This window comes from Oncorhynchus clarkii, chromosome 27 (genome assembly GCF_045791955.1).
Source record: "Oncorhynchus clarkii lewisi isolate Uvic-CL-2024 chromosome 27, UVic_Ocla_1.0, whole genome shotgun sequence".
NCBI lineage: Eukaryota > Metazoa > Chordata > Actinopteri > Salmoniformes > Salmonidae > Oncorhynchus > Oncorhynchus clarkii.
The window spans coordinates 33,674,022-33,696,589 of record NC_092173.1 but is presented as its reverse complement, the minus strand read 5'-3'; the positions used below and the strand labels follow the sequence as shown (position 1 = coordinate 33,696,589).

Sequence of the window (22,568 nt, the reverse complement as noted above, 5' to 3'; positions counted from 1 at the left end):
CATTTATTCCAATATTTACATAAGCACTTGTTTCACTTGTGGACAAAGCAGGATATTAGTCCGGGTTCTCGTCATTGAAACTTTCTCAGGTTTCTTCCAGTCAAAAGGACAGCAAACACACCTTTTTGAAACTAGATTTGACTATATGGTCCTTTATTGGCGTTTTTACTGCTAACCTTTTCATTTTACATATTTTAGTGTTTGTCTTCGTGTGCTTCTCAGCATGAAAACATTTAAACTACATTTTTATTGAGCAGCCATCATCTTAAAGGAATTATACAGCCCCACACTCGGACCATGAACCAGCATTACTTGGATAAGTGTTTATTACTGTTTCTCCTCAGTTTACAGGTAGGCTATGTTGTACTATATCTATTTTCAAAATACCTGTCATACACACACACAGTAATGTTTCAATTTAGGTGCTTCATTTTAAAGAAATGTATCAACTTTCGATGTACATACTATTTTGGTGGCTTTCATCCTCTCCCTCCACACAGATGGTTTGGGGTTCAGATCATGTGATGTTCCTGAACCCACCAGCTGAGCCAGTGCCTGGCTACTCTCTGAAAGTGTTGTACTCCTGTTCTAAACCAGCTGTGGTGCTGGTGGAGTGTCTGGTGTCTTACGACACTGGAGTAAGCTCCACGGTATTCCAGAGACACTGGAGCTGTGAGCCGGGTCCAGACCGGATTAGGACTCTGCTACTGAGCCTCCCTGACTGGCTGGTGTACCAGCCTGACTGGGTTGTGCCTGACACTCAGTGGGTGCTCAGTGGCATGCTGCGTGCCTCAGTCAGTGAGCAGGGATCTGAGGACAGTTACAGGTCAGGCCAGGCCACTGCAGTAGTCAGCTTGCAGCCCACGTCCCCTCTCAGTCGCCCCATGAAGCAGCACCAACTCTGCCCTGGCTGGGCTACACAGATGCTGTGGTTAACCCGCAGGACCACCACCTCACAATGCCCTGTGGAACAAGGTAATTACTGTAGAATTAGTTAGAAAAATGTCAGTCCACAATGATACAATAGTTGACAATACAAAGTAAAGATTTTAAAAAACACATTGTGGACCACTCAAATAGAGCATTGAGACACTAAAAGCAGTCATAGTCAAACAAGGTATAGTAGTGCGAGACAGCTATTCATTTTCAACATATTTAGTCTATAAACTATAACAAACTTCATACAAACCTTTATATCCTAGCATTTCTCATTTTATCACAAAATAATCTCCCATTCAGAGACAGTCCATTTGTTGTCGTCCATGTATGCCTCAACTGGAGAGAACTTTGGCATCACCAAGACTTTAAATGCCTATAGCAACGAGGTCCTGGAGTACTTGCGACTCCAAGATATTTATTTTCCATGGTAAGACCACTAGCTACATAGTCTGTATGTGCATGCTAAAATACGTGGGCTTCATGTTGGGGATATTAACATAGGATAATATTTGATACTTTTATTCTCTCCTGTTGCCAGGTGTGTGTTCTCCATCTGGGTGTTCCTGACCCAATCCTGCCAGGAAAACTTGTGTGCTGTTTTTCACCACATAGACTATCAAAATAACTATGCCACTCCCAATTTGTTCCTTAAAAGATCAGGTAACATTGCTCTTCTATCCTCACTTCTCAAATGGCCAGATGCATTATTATACCAGTATAATGCCTATTCCTTAGTTATAACGTGTTCTGCAGGCCAGCTGCATGTTCAGATGCATGGGGAGACTGGGAGGTCCTCAGCGTTCCTTTGCCCATTCCAGGTGCCCCTGGCCCAGTGGTGCCACATCAACATGGAGCTGCGTGGCAGAATGGTCAGTATTAACCCCATACCCACAGTAGACAGGAAATCAATGTTTCAGGAGTTTAACCAGTAATGTCTTCACTCTTCTTCTGAATTATGTTTAGGTGGATGTTACCATGGTGTGCATAGATGGGCAGCAACGTTTGGTTCATACTGCAGAACACATGTAAGGATGAACACAGAACAAAAGAAAGAAACCTATAGCACAGGGGTGTACAATTCTAGTCCTCAAGGGCCTGACTAGTGTCACAGTTTTGCCCCAGCTAACACACCTGAATCCAATAATCACCTAATCATAATATTCAGTTTAGAATGCATTTTGATTAATCAGCTGTGTTTGCTAGGGATGGAGACAAAGTGTGACACCAATCAGGCCCTGGAGGACTGGAGTTGCCCACCCCTGCTATAGCATGTCAGCATCATTTTGAATATGGAGCTGGTTTCTTACAGGTTCAGAGATCCTATACACCTGGATGACACGGAGGGTTACTTTGTGGTCAGTGGAGGTCAATTTATGAGAGGAATTGAAGGTTATTATGGACCGTTGGTGTACTATCGAAACAGAATACCCGACGTCAGGCCGGTAAGAATCACAGTCAGACACATCCAAATCCATCTGTAATTCAACAAAACATGTTACACCTGTATTAATTTGTCTCCCACAGTCTGAAATCATTGTTCCAGACCCTATTAGGATTCTGAATTTGACTGGATGGCTACAGTCCTGTCAGGAATTTCAGTTGGAGCTTCATGTCAAATTGACTGGCTATTTACTGAGAGCCAGAGAGAAACAAGAGTCTGGTAATGACTTGTAATATCCACTAGATGGCATGATGGTGTATAAAATATTCAGTGGCTTACAAAGTTACTGTCACTCCATCCAAACTGAAACTACCTCTGTTTTCTAGAGAACTGTATGGATGCTTATCATGAGTGGACATTAAAATGTCATTTAGCTGTGACACCACACTGTGAACCCTGGGAGGCACCCAATGCCCCTCAAAGACGCTATGCAGTTCATCTGGCAAAGATACTGGCCACCAAGCATGGTAAGAGCTGGTCATAATAATACTCTTCTACAATTATTTTAACCTCCAAAGGTGTTCCACCAGTTAACGCCATCAACACCATTTAATGAGGATGTTGCAATCTTTCTAATGTTATTGTTTATACTGTATACCCAGGTGGCAGAAAGGTTGATCTGGCATCAGTGGGAAGGGCTCTGTACTCCTTGTCTCTGCGTAAGCTGCGTCAAGAGAGCACTGGATCCACTGGAGTAGTTAACAAGATAATGGCCCTTCTGCTGCAAGCTGGCTGTCTGGGGAACAACAGAGCTCTACACCTGTCATCAGTTCTCTACAGCAGTGGTGTAGGAGTGGAGAGACAGCCCAATAAGGTGGGTGGATGAGTGTGTGTATTCAGGTGTATGTCGTCATGACTATGGTCAGGAGAAACTCCAGACCCCCTATTTGTACTTTGCATGTCTCTTATTCCCCGCATCCTCCAGGCATGGTTACTGTCCCTGCTGTCAGCCCAGAAGGACTGGAGACTGGCCCTGCTGCGCCTGGGGCACCTGCACCAGCTAGGTGAGCATGGCATCCCCCCAGACTCTGACCTGGCCTATGCCTACTACTCTAACATCGCCAAGCAGACATCCTCCGACCATCACAACCCCTCACCTCAGCAGGTAGGCCTTGTGCCTGAAGCAAGATCATCTCAGCCTGTGCAAGTATTATACAATCCTAAAACATGTCATTTAATGAAACTGCTCCTCATCTAGTATGTCTGTTTTGTAGATGTTTGTAGAATCTATTTACCTGAACAACGAGGAAGTGCTTCGTTTCCAAACCAATGAAAACCATGATATCTTTCACTGGTTAAAACTCCAGGCCCGCAATGGAGCCGCAGATGCAGAGGTACTATACATCTGTCTGATAGTTAAATACTGAAAACAATCTCAATAAATCTTTTGTGATAATGGTTGAACTGCCCTTCTATAGCAAGCTGTGGCCCGCATGCTGTTCTGGGGCCAGCAGGGCGTGTCTCCAGACATACAGACTGCTGTGAGACACTATGAGAGAGGAGCTGTCCGTCTGGGGGACCCAGTGTCCATGTATGACTATGCCATAGTCCTCATGCAGGTCAGAGGTCAATTACTCAGTTTGATGACACAGTCAGTCTCTATAGTCATTCTAAGTTCAATGATAGCAATGTCTAGCCTATTTTGACAATACCATCATTATGTTTAAGGGCCAAGGAGTCAAGAAAGACATTCCAAGGGCAGTCACTTTCCTGAAGAAAGCAGTAGAACAGGTTGGTCAAAATTATGTTCAGGACTTTATCATTATGCATGGGCTGTAAGGACTACAATGACGCCTTCACAATAGCACTTCATAACATTCAATCCCACAGGGTTTCACGCCAGCGATCAATGCCCTTGGCTGGTACTATGAGCAGTTTGAGAAAGACTACCAGCGGGCAGTGCAGCTGTGGGAACAGGCTGATAAACAAGGCAGCTCAGATGCTGCTATGAATCTGGGTGTCATGTACTCCCAAGGCCTGTATCCTGGGAAAGCTGCAGACAAGGTCAGGTCGACTGTCAGTATACCCTGTGGTCTCCTACGTAGCTTACACACTGACCGGCATCTATTGGACTGAGATAATGAACCAACAGTGTTTTGTCTCTCCCAGTTCATGGCCTATACCTACTACCTGAAGTCTGCCCAAAGAGGAAACATAGATGGCTCCATTCAGCTGGCTGATGTGTGGACCACAGGGATCCCTGGCCGAGTCAAGAGGCGTCCAGCAGATGCTGTATTGTTAGTCTCTAAATTCATTCGTTTTTTTTAATGAATCTGATTAAAACATTACTTTGCATTGCTTGCCAATCACTCTGTTTTTACCACAGATGGGTTAAGTGGGCAGCTGAACGCAATGGACACCTTGGAATGGTCCTCAGGAAGGCCTTGGATTCCTATCTTAAAGGGGATAGGTGACCATCTCTCTTGTTAGAACATTACACGATAACACTCATTTGTAATGTTTGTTATTGTATGAACCTAATGTCTCTACTGTTTTACAGCTTAATGGCCTTGTTGTATTACATGATGGCAGCTGAGTCAGGATTTGCAGTCGCCCAGTTCAATGTGGCGTACCTATGTGAACAAAACCCTGTGAGTTTGATTGGTGAAACTTGTTTCCACAGTGAAGATACAGTATATCAATGCATAACTATACTGAACAAATATATAAAACGCACCATGCGAAAATATTTAATATAAGGAAATCAGTCAATTAAAATACATTAATTAGGCCCTAGTCTATGGATTTCACATGACTGGGAATACAGATATGCATTGGGTTTACAGATACCTTAAAAAAAGGTGTCATACAGTGTGACACATCTCCTTCGCATCGAGTTGATCATACTGTTGATTGTGTTCTGTGGAATGTTGTCCCACTCCTTTTCAATGGCTGTGCAAAGTTGCTGGATATTGGCGGGAACTGGAACACGCTGTTTTACACGTAGAACCAGAGCATCCCACACATGCTCAATGGGTGACATGTCTAGTGAGTATGCAAGCCATGGAAGAACTGGGACATTTTCAGGTTCCTGGAATTGTGTACAGATCCTTGCAACATGGGGCCGTGCATCATGCTGAAACATGAGGTGAGGGCGGCGGATGAATGGCACGACAATGGGCCTCAGGATCTCGTCACAATACCTCTGTGCTTTCAAATTGCCATCAATAAAATGCAATTGTATTTGTTGTCTGTAGCTTATACCTGCCCATAACTTAACCCCACCGCCACCATGGGGCACTCTGTTCACAACGTTGTCATCAGCAAACCACTCGCCCACAGGATGCCATACACCCTTGTCTGCCATCTGCCATCTGAAACCAGCATTCATCTTATCCAGCGTGCCAGTGTCCCTCGAGGGTGAGCATTTGCCCACTGAATTTGGTTTACGACATTGAACTGCAGTCAGATCAAGAACCTGGCGAGGACGATGAGCACGCGGATGAGCTTCTCTGAGACAGTTTCTGACAGTTTGTGCAGAAATTATTCAGTTGTGCAAACCCAAAGAAGCTGGATGTGAAGTTCCTGGGCTGCGGTTGTGAGGCTGGTTGGACTTACTGCTAAATTCTCTGCAACATGTTGAACTTGGCTTATGGCAGAGAAATTGCCATTAAATTATGTCAACAACTCTGGTGGGAATTGCTGCAGTCAGCATGCTAATTTCACGCTCCTTCAAAACACTTGAGACATTTGTGGCATTGTGATGTGTGACAACTGCACATTTTAGAATGGCCTTTTGTTGACCCCAGCACAAAGTGCACCTAGGTAAAGGTCATGCTGTTTAATCACCTTCTTGATATGCCACACCTGTCAGGTGGATGGATTATCTTGGGATAGGAGAAATGCTCACTAACAGGGATGTACACAATTTGTGCACAACATTTGAGAGAAATAAGCATTTTGTGCATATGGAACATTTCGGGGATCGTTTATTTAGCTCATGAAACATGGGACCAACACTTTACATTTTGCATTTATATTTTTATTCAGTATATATAAATATGTGACACACATGTAGTTATAACTGACCTTTCCAATAGGGAGGTTTCCTGGATCCCACTTTTGCAGTGCAGTGTATGAGGAGATACTACAACCTGACCAGCCAGGCACAAGATCCTGATCCCTATGGTGAATTGTCTTTGACACAAACAGTCAGCATTGACTCCGTTGTTGCACTTTTCTCAGAGAGATTGTTTTAATATTACCTCAATCCATCCTCTGCAGCCCTGATCAGGATGGGTGACCTGCTGTATGAAGGACATGGGCAGAGACCGAGAGATGTGGCAGCAGCAGCAGAGATGTACAAACAGGCAGCACTAAGGAGTGACCCTCAGGTATGCCAGCCAGGTTACATACGTGTGATGTCATTGCCATCTCATTAAAGAAATGCCTTCCCACTCATCTGCAACCCTTGTGTGTGTGTGCGTGTGCGTGTGTGTGTCTCCGCATGCTTTTTCTCACAGGGCTGGTACAGTCTTGGTGTGCTTGTTCAAGAGGAACAGGGGTTACCGTTGTCCGTCCTGTCTGAATTGGGTCTGACACAGCATTACATGGCAGATAACACGGAGCTGGCGACTACACTTTACCGCAGGTATGTACTGTGGTACTGTACACCATTTACAACAGGAGAATGCCATGTACACTACCTGAGGATATGATGGAATATCAGTGGCGGTCAGTGCCGTTAAGATTTTTTTAGGGTCATGGCCTTATTTCTGTTACAGCATATTGGATGACTGTCATTCATATTCCATGTACCCAGCTCAATGTAACATAGATAGGTTTAGACTACTACATGATATTCTAATTTTCCCTATACCCATCATGAGGTTGCTACAACCTAGCCTATGAATGAAAGTTTACAGCGTAGGTGCATACAAGTCGCTTGTGGACATCAGTGCACAACACATCAGCTGTCTGTGACCGGGAAAAAAGTCTTTAACCTTTATATCAAAACTGCTAACCGCTACACACAGCCTTCATCGTTGTCACCATATTAGCTAACGTAAAGTCAACAACATAGCTACTAGAGCGCGTTAGTAAATCCACTACTATCATGCAGTACAGTAAGCAAGCAGTTTAGCAGTTACACTGCTGGCAATAAGTAAAATAAAAATTAAAAGCTTACCTTGACTTGGAGGAGTTAGCCATAGCCAGCTAGGTAACAGCATCCCTCTCTGTTTGAGCTGGGTGTTTGAATAGGCTAAACTAACTAGCTAAATGCCTTTGCTAGCTAAGTAAGTGTAAAAACAAAATAGATATCTCTCTCGCACTTCTTCATTTTTGAATAAATTAATTTGTATATTAATAAATTATATATTATATATTATATATTATATATTATATATTAATAAATTAACTATTGTCTTTCTCTCTCTTTGAGTCAACTACTCACCACCTTTTATGCACTGCAGTGCTAGTTAGCTGTAGCTTATGCTTTCAGTACTAGATTCATTCTCTAATCCTTTGATTGAGTGGAAAACATGTCAGTTCATGCTGCAAGAGCTCTGATAAGTTGGAGGACGTCCTCCGGAAGTTGTCATAATTAATGTGTAAATCTATGGAAGGGGGTGAGAACCATGAGCCACCTTGGTTTTGAATTGAAGTCAATGTACCCAGAGGAGGATGGAAACCAGCTGTCCTCCAGCTACACCATGGTGCTACCCTACTGTTGATGCTACTGTAGACATTCATTGCAAAACAGTGTGTTTTAATCAATTATTTGGTGACAATAATATATTTAGTATAGTTTTATCTAAAAAAGGATAACTTTTATAATGTTTCACTATTTTAATTTTTATGAAATTCACTGAGGAGGATGGTCCTCCCCTTATCCAGTCTGGTATAATATTGTCAACTGGTTAGGCTGTTCTCACTGTACAATTCCTATACTTTTCCATAGGTGCAGAGACTCCAACAGTACAGCAGAGTCCTACTTACCCTGCAGCCTTGCCCTATTCCATGCCTATCTGCAGTCTTTCCAAAAGGACTACAGTGCTACTATCAAGGTATGTATGATGTTTGAACATCGAACTTGTCCTATTCAACATAGATACAGTATGCCATGAACGTTGATATTGGGCTGTCTTCTCTCCCTCAGGTCTCTGGTACTGTGGTCATGGCAGTTGCAGTTCCACCAATCCTCTTCATCATCCTCCGTGTTCTGAGGGGGCGTGGCATCATGTCTTATTATCACTAGGACCAGGAAACCCATCAGCACTATGAGGAAGAAGACTTGATTGTATCTAGAGCAAAAACTTTTTTCGCAGATTTATTTTATTTTTTATTTTGTTTTTATAGCTAAAGGTAAATATTTTTGTGTTTTTATCTTTGTTTTATCTTGAATGAAGATAGCACAATTTCTTAAATAGAATGTATAAAGTTATTTCAATGTTCTGTACGATCATGGTTTACAAAACTGTCTATTGATTGAACAGTATTAATAAAGCAAACTGATTTGAAAATCATTATTTTCTACTGACTGGGGCTCCAGTGTAGAACAGATCAACCAGGGGGATTGACTAGCACTGTGGTGTCCCTGAACAGAGTCATTTTTCAGGCCCATGGAGAACCATGCTGTGGGCCTCTGGGCTCCTGGTAATGAATGGCTGGTAATGCCCCAGGGGTTCACCAGGCCTGGCACAAACAGCAGGTGAACAGCAAGTTGTCACCTGTACACAGACAAACTGGAGACTGGAAATCACACAGTTAGTTACCCTTCTAATTGAAACAATATGAAATGACTGAATCATGAGCTGGGTCAGTTGTCAGTTATTAGAGTGTGGTCTGTGGTAACGTCACAGTCAGATCTCGCAATACATTCATAAGCAGGCTGTACATTACTCGGTCTGTGTACCACATGTTTTCTCATACCAGAGTTCTCTGTATAGAGATGTTAAGGTACAGTAAATGTAAATACTACATGATACTGATGATCAGGTTTATTCATGCAATCATTTGATTGTTTTTTTTACACATAAACATGCTTTGGCTAATTGCTACATTTTTGTGATATGCATAATCAGTCCAAAAAAACAAAGAAAAAGTTATCCCAGGTGTGGTAGAATTTGGCCACTACATAAGCAAGCATAGCTGTTTTAAATATTTACAGCAGGCCATACACTGAGAGGACAAAACATTAGGAACCCATTCCTAATATTGTGTTGCACTCCCTTTTGCCATCAGAACAGCCTAAATTTGTCAGACTCTACAAGGTGTTGAAAGGATTCCACAGGGATGCTGGCCCATGGTACCGCCAATGCTTCCCACAGCTGTGTCACGTTGGTTGGATGTCCTTTGGGTGGTGAGCCGTTCTTGATACACACGAGAAACTGTTGAACGTGAAAAACCCAGCAGCGTTGCAGCTCTTGACACATTCAAACCCATGCGCCTGGCACCTACTACCATACCCCATTCAAAGTTACTTAAATCCTTTGTCTTGCCCGTTCATCCTCTGAATGGCACACATACACAATACATGTCTCAATGTCTTTAACCTGTCTCCTCCCTTTCATCTACACTGATTGAAGTGGATTTAACAAGTGACATCAATAAGGGATCATTAGCTTTCACCTGGATTCATCTGGTCTCCCCTTCTTCTACATTGATTGAAGTGGATTTAACAAGTGACATCAATAAGGGATCATTAGCTTTCACCTGGATTCATCTGGTCTCCCCTTCATCTACACTGATTGAAGTGGATTTAACAAGTGACATCAATAAGGGATCATTAGCTTTCACCTGGATTCACCTGGATTCATCTGGTCTCCCCTTCTTCTACACTGATTGAAGTGGATTTAACAAGTGACACCAATAAGCGATCATTAGCTTTCACCTGGATGACCTGGTCAGTCTGTGTCATGGAAAGAGCCTGTGTTATGGAATGTTTTGTATACACAGTGTATAAAGGTAGCCTATACTATACAAACAATTTGTAAAGGGTTTGTGGTATGAAAGGTTTATAAATTGATAGTAAACAATTACAACATAACATAGACCTAACGACCACCCAGATCACATGGAGAGAGTTGTAGAGGATGTTTGCTGGCGGGATGCAAACTCATCAATATACAGCTCCATGAAAATAGATTAAACTAGAAGGGCAATGATGAACCACAGGCAAGGGGGAAGATTGCAGCAGGAATTTCATCACAGGTATTTTCAAAGTATTTCCAATCTAAAATAGAAACACAATCCTTACACATCTGAAAATAAACAGGCAATGCATTTTTTCCCCTAGGGCTGATTCAATCTGTATCAAGGGAAGTATGTAAAATGTAAAGGCAATTTCCGATTGAGCCAGCATATGTAGCGTTTACCGAGAATGCAGCCTCCGCGAACACGGGAACATTGCCTTTAAATTTAAATCAAGCTATAAACGTGTATCTTCCCGCAAACCTTCTGCGATATGGATTGAGACCCTACTCTTAGCTCACCTTGGCTATTGGAGCAACCCAGTGGTTCATACAGAGGAGAAGCATGGTGAAGAAGATCCCAAGAGACACCGTGAGTTTCCAGACCATCTTGCTGCCCCTCCACCTCGGGATGTTTCCACACCAAATGGATGACAGCACTTGCTGGCAGATGGGATGACTCACAAACTAGAAGAGGAGAAGAAAGAGGTGAAAATAACACATGCTCACAAGTTCTAAAAGTTACAATTTGTATTCGTTTGAAGATAATTAAGTTTGAGTATAATAAAGGTAGTATGGGGTAGGTAAAGTAGACTGTTATAATGGACCGCAAGGTGTGACAGGTTTGGATTCCCCTCCTCGAAGGTCTGCTTGTCCAGCTCATCTTCATCCTTGTCATCACATTTGTTCAGGAACTTTGTTACCTGACTTTGGTTGCAACACATAGCCAGCATCTCCACTGCAAACTCCTGAAACAGCTCTTCCAGACTCGGGTACTGGGGCTGAGGAACACAAACAGAGACATACAGAGATTGAAACAACTACATTACATTACCAGTCATTGCTGTAAATGAGAATGTGTTCTCAGTCAACTTACCTGGTAAAATACAGTAAATAAATATAGTACTATGTTGTCATTTACACACAACATCAAACAACTCATACCTTACATTCAGGCTCTTTCTTGGACAGCTTGCATACCTCCCGACTGAGTTTCAAGGCACTGAGCATGGCATCCTGTGTGGTGATGGAGAGGTATGCCCGGCTGGCCATGCCCTGGTAGGTGTTGATACGAGACCGAGAGAACTTCATCAGGTCATACTGACGGCCGTTCCTGCACTCCAGACAGGTACAGGAGATGGAGTGAGGCAGAGGGATGGCATGGCCCTTCTTAGTCAACTTGGTGACGATGTCATACAGGTCCTTCTGACAGGCCAGGATCATCGCGGTCAAGCCAGGGGCAAACTGGGAGTCATCAATGTAATGGTCAAATACTGCCATGGAGAAGGAGCCCACGTCCATCTTGTGGCCCTTCTGCTGGTCGAGGCAGTCCAGGAGCCTTTTGACCACCGCCTCCGGTTGGTATCCACAGCCACCAGCAGCGCCTCGTAGATCTGCCTGAAGTCAAACTTGATGCCCAGCATCAGAGCGGAGAAAATGTCCTCGTTTCCCAAGCAGATGGACAGGTTCAAGCTTTTTTCCACAGACGGTCCTCAGACTCATCCAGCTGGCAGATGATGCCGTCCCCTGTGGACAGCAGGCTTCCCACCAGAATTGAGTGTTCTTTCTGAATGGCTGCTATCAGCTCCAGGGGGAAATGTAGCTTTTTGTTCACAATCACCTGCCATTGATCCGGCTGAGAGGGGATTTAATATGACATATTTTAATGTACAGTAATTTAATACAATTTGCCAAAATGCTTTGCTATGAATGAACATCTTTACTCACAATAATGTTATTGACTTCCTTTCCATTCTCATTGACAGGGCTGTAGTGGAGCAGGTTGAGAGTGTCCACAGCACCAACAAACTAGAATGGTCCAAACATGGTCACCAGTCGTGAAGAGGACAAAGCCTATTCCCCCTCAAGAAACTAAAAAGATTTGGCATTGGTCCTGAGCTCCTCAAAAGGTTCTACAGCTGAAACATCGAGAGCCTCACTGGTTGCATCACCCACCGCCTGGTACGGCAATTGCTTTGCCTCCGACTACAAGGCACTACAGAGGGTAGTGCGTACGGCCCAGCATATCATTGGGTGCCATCCAGGACTGTTACACCAGGCGGTGTCAGAGGAAGGCCCCAAAAAATTGTCAAAGACCCCAGACACCTCAGTCATGGACTGTTTTCTCTACTACCGCATGGCAAGCGGCACCAGAGTGCCAAGTCTAGGACAAAAAGGCTTCTCAACAGTTTTTACCCCCAAGCCATAAGACACCTGAACAGGTAATCAAATGGCTACCCGGAGTATTTGCATTGTCTGCCCCCCTCAACCTCTCTTTTACGCTGCTGCTACTCTCTGTTTATCATATATGCATAGTCACTTTATCTATACATTCATGTATATATGTACATACTACTTCAATTGGCCTGACCAACCAGTGCTCCCGCACATTGGCTAACCGGGGTATCTGCCTCCCCCCAACCCCTCTTTACGCTACTGCTGCTCTCTGTTCATCATATATGCATAGTCACTTATCTACATCTACATACTACCTCAATCAGGCTGACTAACCGGTGTCTGTATGTAGCCTCGCTACTTTTATAGCCTCTCTACTGTATATAGCCTCGCTACTTTTATAGCCTCGCTACTTTTATAGCCTCGCTACTTGTATAGCCTCGCTACTGTTATAGCCTCGCTACTGTTTTTCACTTTCTATTGTTGTTTTTATTTCTTTACCTACCTATTGTTCCCCTAATAAATTTTTTGCCCTTTTGGTTAGAGCCTGTAAGTAAGCATTTCACTGTAAGGTCTATAATACCTGTTGTATTCAGCATTTCACTGTAAGGTCTATAATACCTGTTGTATTCAGCATTTCACTGTAAGGTCTATTATACCTGTTGTATTCAGCATTTCACTGTAAGGTCTATAATACCTGTTGTATTCGGCATTTCACTGTAAGGTCTATAATACCTGTTGTATTCAGCATTTCACTGTAAGGTCTATAATACATGTTGTATTCAGCATTTCACTGTAAGATCTACTACACCTGTTGTATTCAGCATTTCACTGTAAGGTCTATAACACCTGTTGTATTCAGCATTTCACTGTAAGGTCTATAACACCTGTTGTATTCAGCATTTCACTGTAAGGTCTATAACACCTGTTGTATTCAGCATTTCACTGTAAGGTCTATAATACATGTTGTTTTCAGCATTTCACTGTAAGGTCTATAATACCTGTTGTATTCAGCATTTCACTGTAAGGTCTATAATACCTGTTGTATTCAGCATTTCACTGTAAGGTCTATAATACCTGTTGTATTCAGCATTTCACTGTAAGGTCCATAACACCTGTTGTATTCAGCATTTCACTGTAAGGTCTATAACACCTGTTGTATTCAGCATTTCACTGTAAGGTCTATAACACCTGTTGTATTCAGCATTTCACTGTAAGGTCTATAACACCTGTTGTATTCAGCATTTCACTGTAAGGTCTATAACACCTGTTGTATTCGGCATTTCACTGTAAGGTCTATAATACCTGTTGTATTCGGCATTTCACTGTCAGGTCTATAACACCTGTTTTATTCAGCTCACGTGACAAATAAACTTTGATTAGATTTGAATACTTTCACCATCTTTATTACATATCAACTTCAATAGTTGGCCTTGTAAAGTTTATAGCCTAATGCTTGATTTATCGGCTGATATTCACCTGAATTTCAGGTCACCATCTCCAATAACAGGATATGTGCAAAATTAGGGAAAAATTGAAAGTAAAAACTATAAAGACATCATTTGCATAAACATCAATTTTCTGATACACAATGAAAACAGGAAAAACCAATTAATGAGAGGACTATCGGTAGAATAGATAAGTCAGATAGCAATGTTCGTAGCAAACACCCAAACTCGACGATGTGTGCCAGTACATTTTGATGGAGGGAAATGTCTGACACAGAGGCGTCATAAAGCCATTATTTTAGAGGGGGCACAAAGTATGCGAGGATAGAGCGGGGGGGGGGGGGGGGGTGTTCTGGAGGAAGGTTGTGCAATTCTCTGCCATTTAGAGCATTTAGCATTTTCAAACACCTGAAACAGCTTTTTCATGCAATCTAGATCCATAATCATTATGCCTAATTCTATGTTAAAAAAATATGTATATTTTCTGCAAAAGTTATCTAAGCTTATCTCTTGTCTCTTTAACTGTTCAATTGTAATTTTAATGAATAATGCACACTGAAATTTTATCCTTCAGGAGTTTACTACAACTGACACTGGTATACAGGTATGTGTCATGTAAAGAGCAGACGTTCTTCATGTTGTTGTTTTTTACACTCAGTGTGTACTCAGTGTATACTACTCACACCCTTTATATTGCATATTTGAAATATTTACCTGAATTCCTTCCCACCCCACTAAATGTGTCACTACTGAAACATAGTGGAAAAAGTTATGTTAGATGTTTAAATGATCACTAACTGTCTTTATTTTGGCAAAATAACAGATGTTTTGGTGTTGTATAGCGATAAATAGGGGAATCTAATCATTTCTTTTGGTATAGACATTGCCATTGAGGGCTTCCACTATTTAATAGTTGTCAACTGGGTGGGCATTCCTATGGGTTGGGAGTGATCTGCCAATGACCAGAGAGCATTGTCTTCAAATTGGGTTGCCTATGTTGTAAAAACCAAACACGAAGCTAATTTCCAGGAGCCAAGACCAAGGTCTTTACCAGGACATTGGTCCCAAGATTAAAACCCAGACCCAGTGAGTTGAGACTATGACAAGGTAGCCTTTTCCTGCAGTCAAATTACCTAGTGGCCTCAATTAATAAACATTCTTTAAAAAATGCTGCCATTATTTTTTTTAAGTTTCCGAAGATCCGGTGTCTCTATGTAAAACGGTTTTGTTACATGTTAGTCTACTGTGATGTATATAAAGTTAAATATTGGGATCCAAATGGAATACATTTCAACTCTATATCTGACATGGTACAGGTGTCTTCTTTTTTTAAGCCCATAACCATACTGTATTTCTGAGGTGTATACTTTTGTAGATTTTCTTAAGACTAGTAAGAACCACTCTGTATGACCCTGATTTAGCTCACTGCAGCAAAAGGTTACTGGTCCACAGAGCAGGACCAAGACCACTAGATCAAGAGTTCATGGGTCCTTTCTTCAATTGTAAGAGTACAGTAGAGTACAGTACAGTACAGTAAAACACATTATAGTAAAGCACAGTACAGTACAGTACAGTAGAGTAGAGTAGGGTAGAGTAGGGTACAGTACAATACATTATAGTAGAGCACAGCACAGTAGAGTACAGCACAGTAGAGACCTGTAGAGTATGGTACAGGACAGTACAGTAGAGCACAGTACAGTAGAGTACAGTAGAGAACTGTAGAGTAGGGTACAGTACAGTAGGGTACAGTATAACGCAGCAAAGCACAGTACTGTACAGCACATTAGAGAGTAGAGTAAAGTAGAGGGTACAGTAGAGGGTACAGTACAGCACATTAGAGAGTAGAGTACAGTAGAGGGTACAGTAGAGGGTACAGTACAGCACAGTAGAGTACAGTAGAGGGTACAGTACAGCACATTAGAGAGTAGAGTACAGTAGAGGGTACAGTAGAGGGTACAGCACAGCACAGTAGAGTACAGTAGAGGGTACAGTAGAGGGTACAGTAGAGAGTAGAGTACAGTAGAGGGTACAGTAGAGGGTACAGTACAGCACAGTAGAGTGTAGAGTACAGTATAGGGTACAGTACAGCACAGTAGAGAGTAGAGTACAGTAGAGGGTACAGTACAGCACAGTAGAGCGTAGAGTACAGTACAGTACAGTAGGGTACAGTAGAGTACAGTAGAGCACATTACAGTACAGTACAGTACAGTATAGCACATTATAGACATCTATGTTTTGGCCAAACTGATGTCAGTGTTTGGGGATCTTGGAGGGTTGGAGCCCCCCTGCTGACTATACATCTCAATACTCTACACTTTTTCCTGAAGTGTGCACTAGTCCACTAGCCACCTGGCGGTCCTCTGTGGCTCAGATGGTTGATGATGGAGCATGCAACTTTTAATTTGAGACAATGACGTGGCCCGTGCTGCCACAGACTGCACATCGTTTATTGTTTAGTATTTCAGTGTTCAGTTCGTTTTATAATAAATCGTCATGAACACTTACCACGCTGCATCTTGGTCCGATCCTTACTCCTCTTCAGACGAAGAGGAAATCTGCCGTTACACTGATGAACTGACTCTCCAGCAGACGGACCGACGATTCCAACAGAGAAAACAACAACATATGGGTGTAAGTCTATTGATTGCAATTATTCCCGGAATGAATGAGTGTTCATGTGCAAAGAATTAGCATTTCAATGAATATAATGATCCACTGTGTAGTGAAGCCATTTTGTCTTTCCCACTCCTTTCTCAGTCCACACCCCCTTCCCTTTGTCCACCAAGCCGTCCTATCGGTTTAGCCCACTAGGGAATCTTCCCTATCATTGTTAATAACCATATCTACTGTTTGTTATGCATTTCTGTGATTATTTAGTTTCTTAGTAAATCAATAATTAAGCCAATTGGTGTATGGATGATTATGGTTTAGGCTGGGTTCGTGCAGATAACCAATAATTTACGAAGTTTGGAATGAGACTAACGTGAGGTAAAGAATAATTCATTAATAGAAGACTAATTAAAAAAAATAAAAAATATTTAACCAGGTAGGCTAGGTGAGAACAAGTTCTCATTTGCAATTGCGATCTGGCCAAGATAAAGCAAAGCAGTTTGACACACAACAACACAGAGTTACACATGGAGTAAAACAAACATACAATCAATAATACAGAAGAAAAATAAGTCTATATACAATGTGAGCAAATGAGGTGAGAAGGGAGGTAAAGGCAAAAAAGGCCATGGTGGCGAAGTAAATACAATATAGCAAGTAAAACACTGGAATGATTGCTTTGCAGTGGAAGAATGTGCAAAGTAGAGAGAAAAATAATGGGGTGCAAAATAAATAAATAAAGTAGGGAAAGAGGTAGTTGTTTGGGCTAAATTATAGATGGGCTATGTACAGGTGCAGCAATCTGTGAGATGCTCTGACAGCTGGTGCTTAAAGCTAGTGAGGGAGAAGTGTTTCCAGTTTCAGAGATTTTTGTAGTTCGTTCCAGTCATTAGCAGCAGAGAACTGGAAGGAGAGGCGGCCAAATGAAGAATTGGTTTTAGCGGTGACCAGAATGAAATACCTGCTGGAGCACGGGCTACAGGTGGGTGCTGCTATGGTGACCAGCGAGCTGAGATAAGGGGGGACTTTACCTAGCAGGGTCTTGTAGATGAGCTGGAGCCAGTGGGTTTGGCAAAGAGTATGAAGCGAGGAACAGCCAACGAGAGCGTGCAGGTCGCAGTGGTGGATAGTATATGGGGCTTTGGTGACAAAACGGATGGCACTGTGATAGACTGCATCTAATTTATTGAGTAGGGTATTGGAGGCTATTTTGTAAATAACATCGCCAAAGTCGAGGATTGGTAGGATGGTCAGTTTTACAAGGGTATGTTTGGCAGCATGAGTGAAGGATGCTTTGTTGCGAAATAGGAAGCCAATTCTAGATTTAACTTTGGATTGGATATGTTTGATGTGAGTCCGGAAGGAGAGTTTACAGTCTAACCAGACACCTAGGTATTTGTAGTTGTACACATATTCTAAGTCAGAGCCATCCAGAGTAGTGATGTTGGCCAGGCGGGCAGGTGCAGGCAGCGATCGGTTGAAGAGCATGCATTTAATTTTACTTGTATTTAAGAGCAATTGGAGGCCATGGGAAGGAGAGTTGTATGGCATTGAAGCTCGTCTGGAGGGTTGTTAAGTGTCCAAAGAAGGACCAGAAGTATACAGAATGGTGTCGTCTGCGTAGAGGTGGATCAGAGACTCACCAGCAGCAAGAGCGACATCATTGATGTATACAGAGAAGAGAGTCGTTCCAAGAATTGAACCCTGTGGCATCCCCATAAAGACTGCCAGAGGCCCGGACAACAGACCCTCCGATTTGACACACTGAACTCTATCAGAGAAGTAGTTGGTGAATCAGGCGAGGCAATCATTTGAGAAACCAATGCTGTCGAGTCTGCTGATGAGGATGTGGTGATTGACAGTCGAAAGCCTTGGCCAGGTCAATTGTTTCTTATCGATGGCGGTTAAGATATCGTTTAGGACCTTGAGCGTGGCTGAGGTGCACCCATGACCAGCTCTGAAACCAGATTGCATAGCGGAGAAGGTATGGTGGGATTTGAAATGGTCGGTAATCTGTTTGTTGACTTGGCTGTCGAAGACCTTAGAAAGGCAGGGTAGGATAGATATAGGTCTGTAGCAGTTTGGGTCTAGAGTGTCCTCCCCTTTGAAGAGGGGGATGACCGCAGCTGCTTTCCAATCTTTGGGAATCTCAGACGACACGAAAGAGGTTGAACAGGCTAGTAATAGGGGTGGCAACAATTTCTGCAGATAATTTTAGAATGAAAGGGTTCAGATTGTCTAGCCCGGCTGATTTGTAGGGTTCCAGATTTTGCAGCTCTTTCAGAACATCAGCTGACTGGATTTGGGAGAAGGAGAAATGGCGAAGGCTTGGGCGAGTTGCTGTGGGGGGGTGCAGTGCTGTTGACCGGGGTAGGGGTAGCCAGGTGGAAAGCATGGCCAGCCGTAGAAAAATGCTTATTGAAATTCTCAATTATAGTGGATTTATCGGTGGTGACAGTGTTTCCTATCTTCAGTGCAGTGGGCAGCTGGGAGGAGGTGTTCTTTTTCTCCATGGACTTTACAGTGTCCCAGAACTTTTGAGTTTGTGTTGCAGGAAGCAAATTTCTGCTTGAAAAAGCTAGCCTTGGCTTTTCTAACTGCCTGTGTATATTGGTTTCTAGCTTCCCTGAAAAGTTGCATATCACGGGGGCTGTTCGACGCTAATGCAGAGCGCCATAGGATGTTTTTGTATTGGTTAAGGGCAGTCAGGTCTGTAGAGAACCAAGGGCTATGTATGTTCCTGGTTCTACATTTCTTGAATGGGGCATGCTAATTTAAGATGGTGAGGAAGGCATTTAAAAAAAATTAACCAGGCATCCTCTACTGACTAGATGAGATCAATATCCTTCCAGGATACCCCGGCCAGATCGATTAGAAAGGCTTGCTCGCTGAAGTGTTTCAGGGAGCGTTTGACAGTGATGAGTGGAGGTCGTTTGACCGCTCACCCATTACGGATGCAGGCAATGAGGCAGTGATTGCTGAGATCTTGGTTGAATTGATCAGATATTAAAATATCGTAAGCTTTGCAATCTGAACATTTTCCATGGTGCCCCGACTTCATAGTTAATTCAATTTACATGATTAGTTTAATCACTGAAAAATAATTACAGAGCATTGATTTGATGCCAAATCAGATCATCTTTAAATGATGCCAAAGATGCGTCAAAACCAACAAGTGGGGTGACTGCCTTTTGACTGAGAACAAATGATATAGCCTATTATTGTGCCTTTAATTTACTGTCCATAACACAATCCAATAAGCAGGACATGTTTGTGCTGAGAGAAATACATCCCAGCGCCCAAAATGAGACAGAATTATTTTCAGAGAGATCTGCTAATATGATTCCATTGGAGGAATGTTGCGGGCCTCATTGATATTTGAGGAAACAGGACCTTGTATTTTACTGCTCTGTCACAAAAGCAATTTCCACATTTATTAGTTAGAATTTAAAGTGCATACTCAAATGAAACCCCTATAGATTTGGAGATAAAATGTCCATGGGAGGCTGGGCCCAGTGAGCCACCATTTAGGACACAATGAAAAGTAGGCAGCCTGGCTGTTAAAACAGGAGGCGCAACTGTCTTCCCTTCAGCTGCCATATTAATCAATTGACCATGACCTTCAGACACATTTTTTCAGCCTAATTTTGAGAAGTGGCGTATTAATTACGCTGATGGACTGGCCGGGCTGAGAGGCACTACCTTCACAATTCAAACGAGACGCTGTGTCAGCCTTTGACAGGTATACATTTCATTCACTGTAGAAATCTGCTGATAATATATAATAATACACAAAACATGCTTTTGTCCTGTGCTTCTATTTTACAGCTCAAGCAGGATACATTTGCCATGTCATGGAAGTAGATTTACTGCACAGATAACAGCAACAGGTTCAGCAATAGTACAGCAATACTACTACACTACGTACAGTGTTCAGTTCTATTTGGCAGTCAGTGAACCTTTGTCCTGGGAACATCCCACAGTCTCTGTTATCATAACTGACACAAATGACCACCAGACAGAGGTAGCATTGGTGGTCAAGACACACTTCAGTCACACTAGTCATACTGAAGTTCAATATGTGCTGTACACGGTAGATGCACCAGACCACATGCTATATTTCGACAGTATTGTACCTGAAGATATTGGAGAGCAACAATTGAACTTTAACTCCCATTAACTTCACAGCAGGGCAGGTTAATTTGTGGTCAAAAGCTGGAGAGCCAAAATGTGAATAAATGAATGGCAAAGAAGCCATGCAGTTTAATGGAGGGAGACCAGAATCAAATCAGTTTAATTAAGTCTGGTGAGATGACAGAGGCTTTTACTCCACTTGGATTGGATTACCAGGAATGCAACCCTCCTATGGCAATGTGGATTATCAAGGCAATTTCTCTCCCACTCGCTCTCTTTCTTCTCTCTCTCCCCCTCTGCCTACCTCCCTCCCTCTCTCTTTGCCTACCTCCCTCCCTCTCTCTTTGCTGTACTTGGGCAACGGGAGAGCGCTTTTCCAGTTGTGTGTGTGCAGGAGAGGCAGAGAGAAGGAACTCCAAGCTCTGTTAGGTAGAACAAGAGTCTTGATTCTCTCTCAGGCAGAGGGAATGAACTCCAAGCTCTGTCAGGAAGAATGAAAGTCCTGATTCTCTCTCAGGCTTGTGGGATATACAGCAGTGACACAGCCCTGTGGTGCCACAGTGCCCACAGATCCAGGTAAGACAAATGTGTGTGTGTGTGTTTGTAAGGATGTACTGTATATAACTTGTTTACCACAGTAGGATAGGCTCATGGTTACCCTCTCTGGGTATATCTGTATTAGTAGGAGCATTGGAAGCATTGGAGAGAATGAGAATCACTTTCAGTCCTCAAATGCCACTGCTTTTCTTTCAAATTAGATATTGATTTATTGAAGAACTGTTCAGTTGGAGATAAGTACTTTGTTTGTGATATTTTGCTAGATGTATACATTTAGGTTGATTAATACCTCTTTAGGGCATCAAAATCAGTCAACAGTGTTTTAAGTCAGGACTGTCGTTGTTACTGCCATATGTTTGTGTTTGTACAATTTAAACATAAACTTGACTGAAATAAAGCAGAGGTTAACTGTCCTTTATTGTCCAACCTGATACCGTGACTTTGGAAAGTCAGACCACTTGACTTTTCTCCCTATTTTTTGCATCATATTCTAACATGGATTAAATAAATACAAATCCTCAGCAATCTACTTTGCTATGAGACTCGAAATTTAGCTCAGGTGCATCTTGTTTCCATTGATCATCATTGAGATGTTTCTACAACTTGATTGGAGACCACCTGTGGTAAATTCCATTGATTGAACATGATTTGGAAAGGCACACACCTGTCTATATAAGGTCCCACAGTTGACAGTGCAGGTCAGAGCAAAAACCAAGCCATTAGGTTGAAGGAATTGTCCATAGAGCGCCGAGACTGCAGCATTGGAGGTCCACAAGAACACAGTGGCCAACGTCATTCTTAAATGGAAGAAGTTTGGAACCACCAAGACTCTTCCTAGAGCTGGCCGCCAAGCCAAACTGAGCAGTCTGGGGAGAAGGGCCTTGGTTAGGGATGTGACCAAGAACCCAATGGTCACTCTGACAGAGACCTATAGTTCCTCTGTGGAGATAGGAGAAGGACAACCATCGCTGCAGCACTCCCCCAATCAGGCCGTTATGGTAGAGTGGCCAGCTGGAAGCCACTCCTCGGTAAAAGGCACATGACAGCCTGCTTGGAGTTTGCACAAAGCCACCTAAAGACTCTCAGACCATGAGAAACAAGATTCTCTGGTCTGATGAAATTAAGATTGAA

At 42.7% G+C, this 22,568-nt stretch overlaps 1 protein-coding gene and 1 pseudogene across 1 annotated transcript; one reads left to right on the top strand and one right to left on the bottom strand.

Moving 5' to 3' along the window:
• Nucleotides 1-212: 212 nt before the first annotated feature.
• Nucleotides 213-8,664, top strand: LOC139386069 (protein sel-1 homolog 3). The gene is made up of 23 exons (XM_071131490.1): nucleotides 213-351; nucleotides 501-975; nucleotides 1,240-1,366; nucleotides 1,478-1,599; nucleotides 1,693-1,808; nucleotides 1,903-1,964; nucleotides 2,249-2,381; nucleotides 2,464-2,599; nucleotides 2,707-2,847; nucleotides 2,983-3,194; nucleotides 3,306-3,485; nucleotides 3,595-3,714; nucleotides 3,799-3,939; nucleotides 4,049-4,111; nucleotides 4,211-4,384; nucleotides 4,490-4,617; nucleotides 4,707-4,790; nucleotides 4,881-4,971; nucleotides 6,421-6,508; nucleotides 6,605-6,714; nucleotides 6,844-6,971; nucleotides 8,283-8,388; nucleotides 8,481-8,664. The coding sequence occupies exons 1-23, from the start codon at nucleotides 298-300 to the stop codon at nucleotides 8,577-8,579; spliced, it is 3,090 nt and encodes a 1,029-aa protein (XP_070987591.1). The 5' UTR covers nucleotides 213-297; the 3' UTR covers nucleotides 8,580-8,664.
• A 383-nt stretch (nucleotides 8,665-9,047) lies between these two features.
• LOC139385764 (short transient receptor potential channel 2-like) lies at nucleotides 9,048-17,923 on the bottom strand (annotated as a pseudogene).
• Nucleotides 17,924-22,568: the final 4,645 nt, after the last annotated feature.

What these genes read in the sequence shown, in the direction of transcription:
- LOC139386069 (XM_071131490.1), top strand. Translation starts at nt 298, where the DNA reads ATGAACCAGCATTACTTGGATAAGTGTTTATTACTGTTTCTCCTCAGT. An exon ending in CAGAGAGAAACAAGAGTCTG is followed by an intron (nt 2,600 to 2,706) that starts GTAATGACTTGT and finishes TCTGTTTTCTAG; the next exon opens with AGAACTGTATGGATGCTTAT. An exon ending in ACTACAGTGCTACTATCAAG is followed by an intron (nt 8,389 to 8,480) that starts GTATGTATGATG and finishes TCTCTCCCTCAG; the next exon opens with GTCTCTGGTACTGTGGTCAT.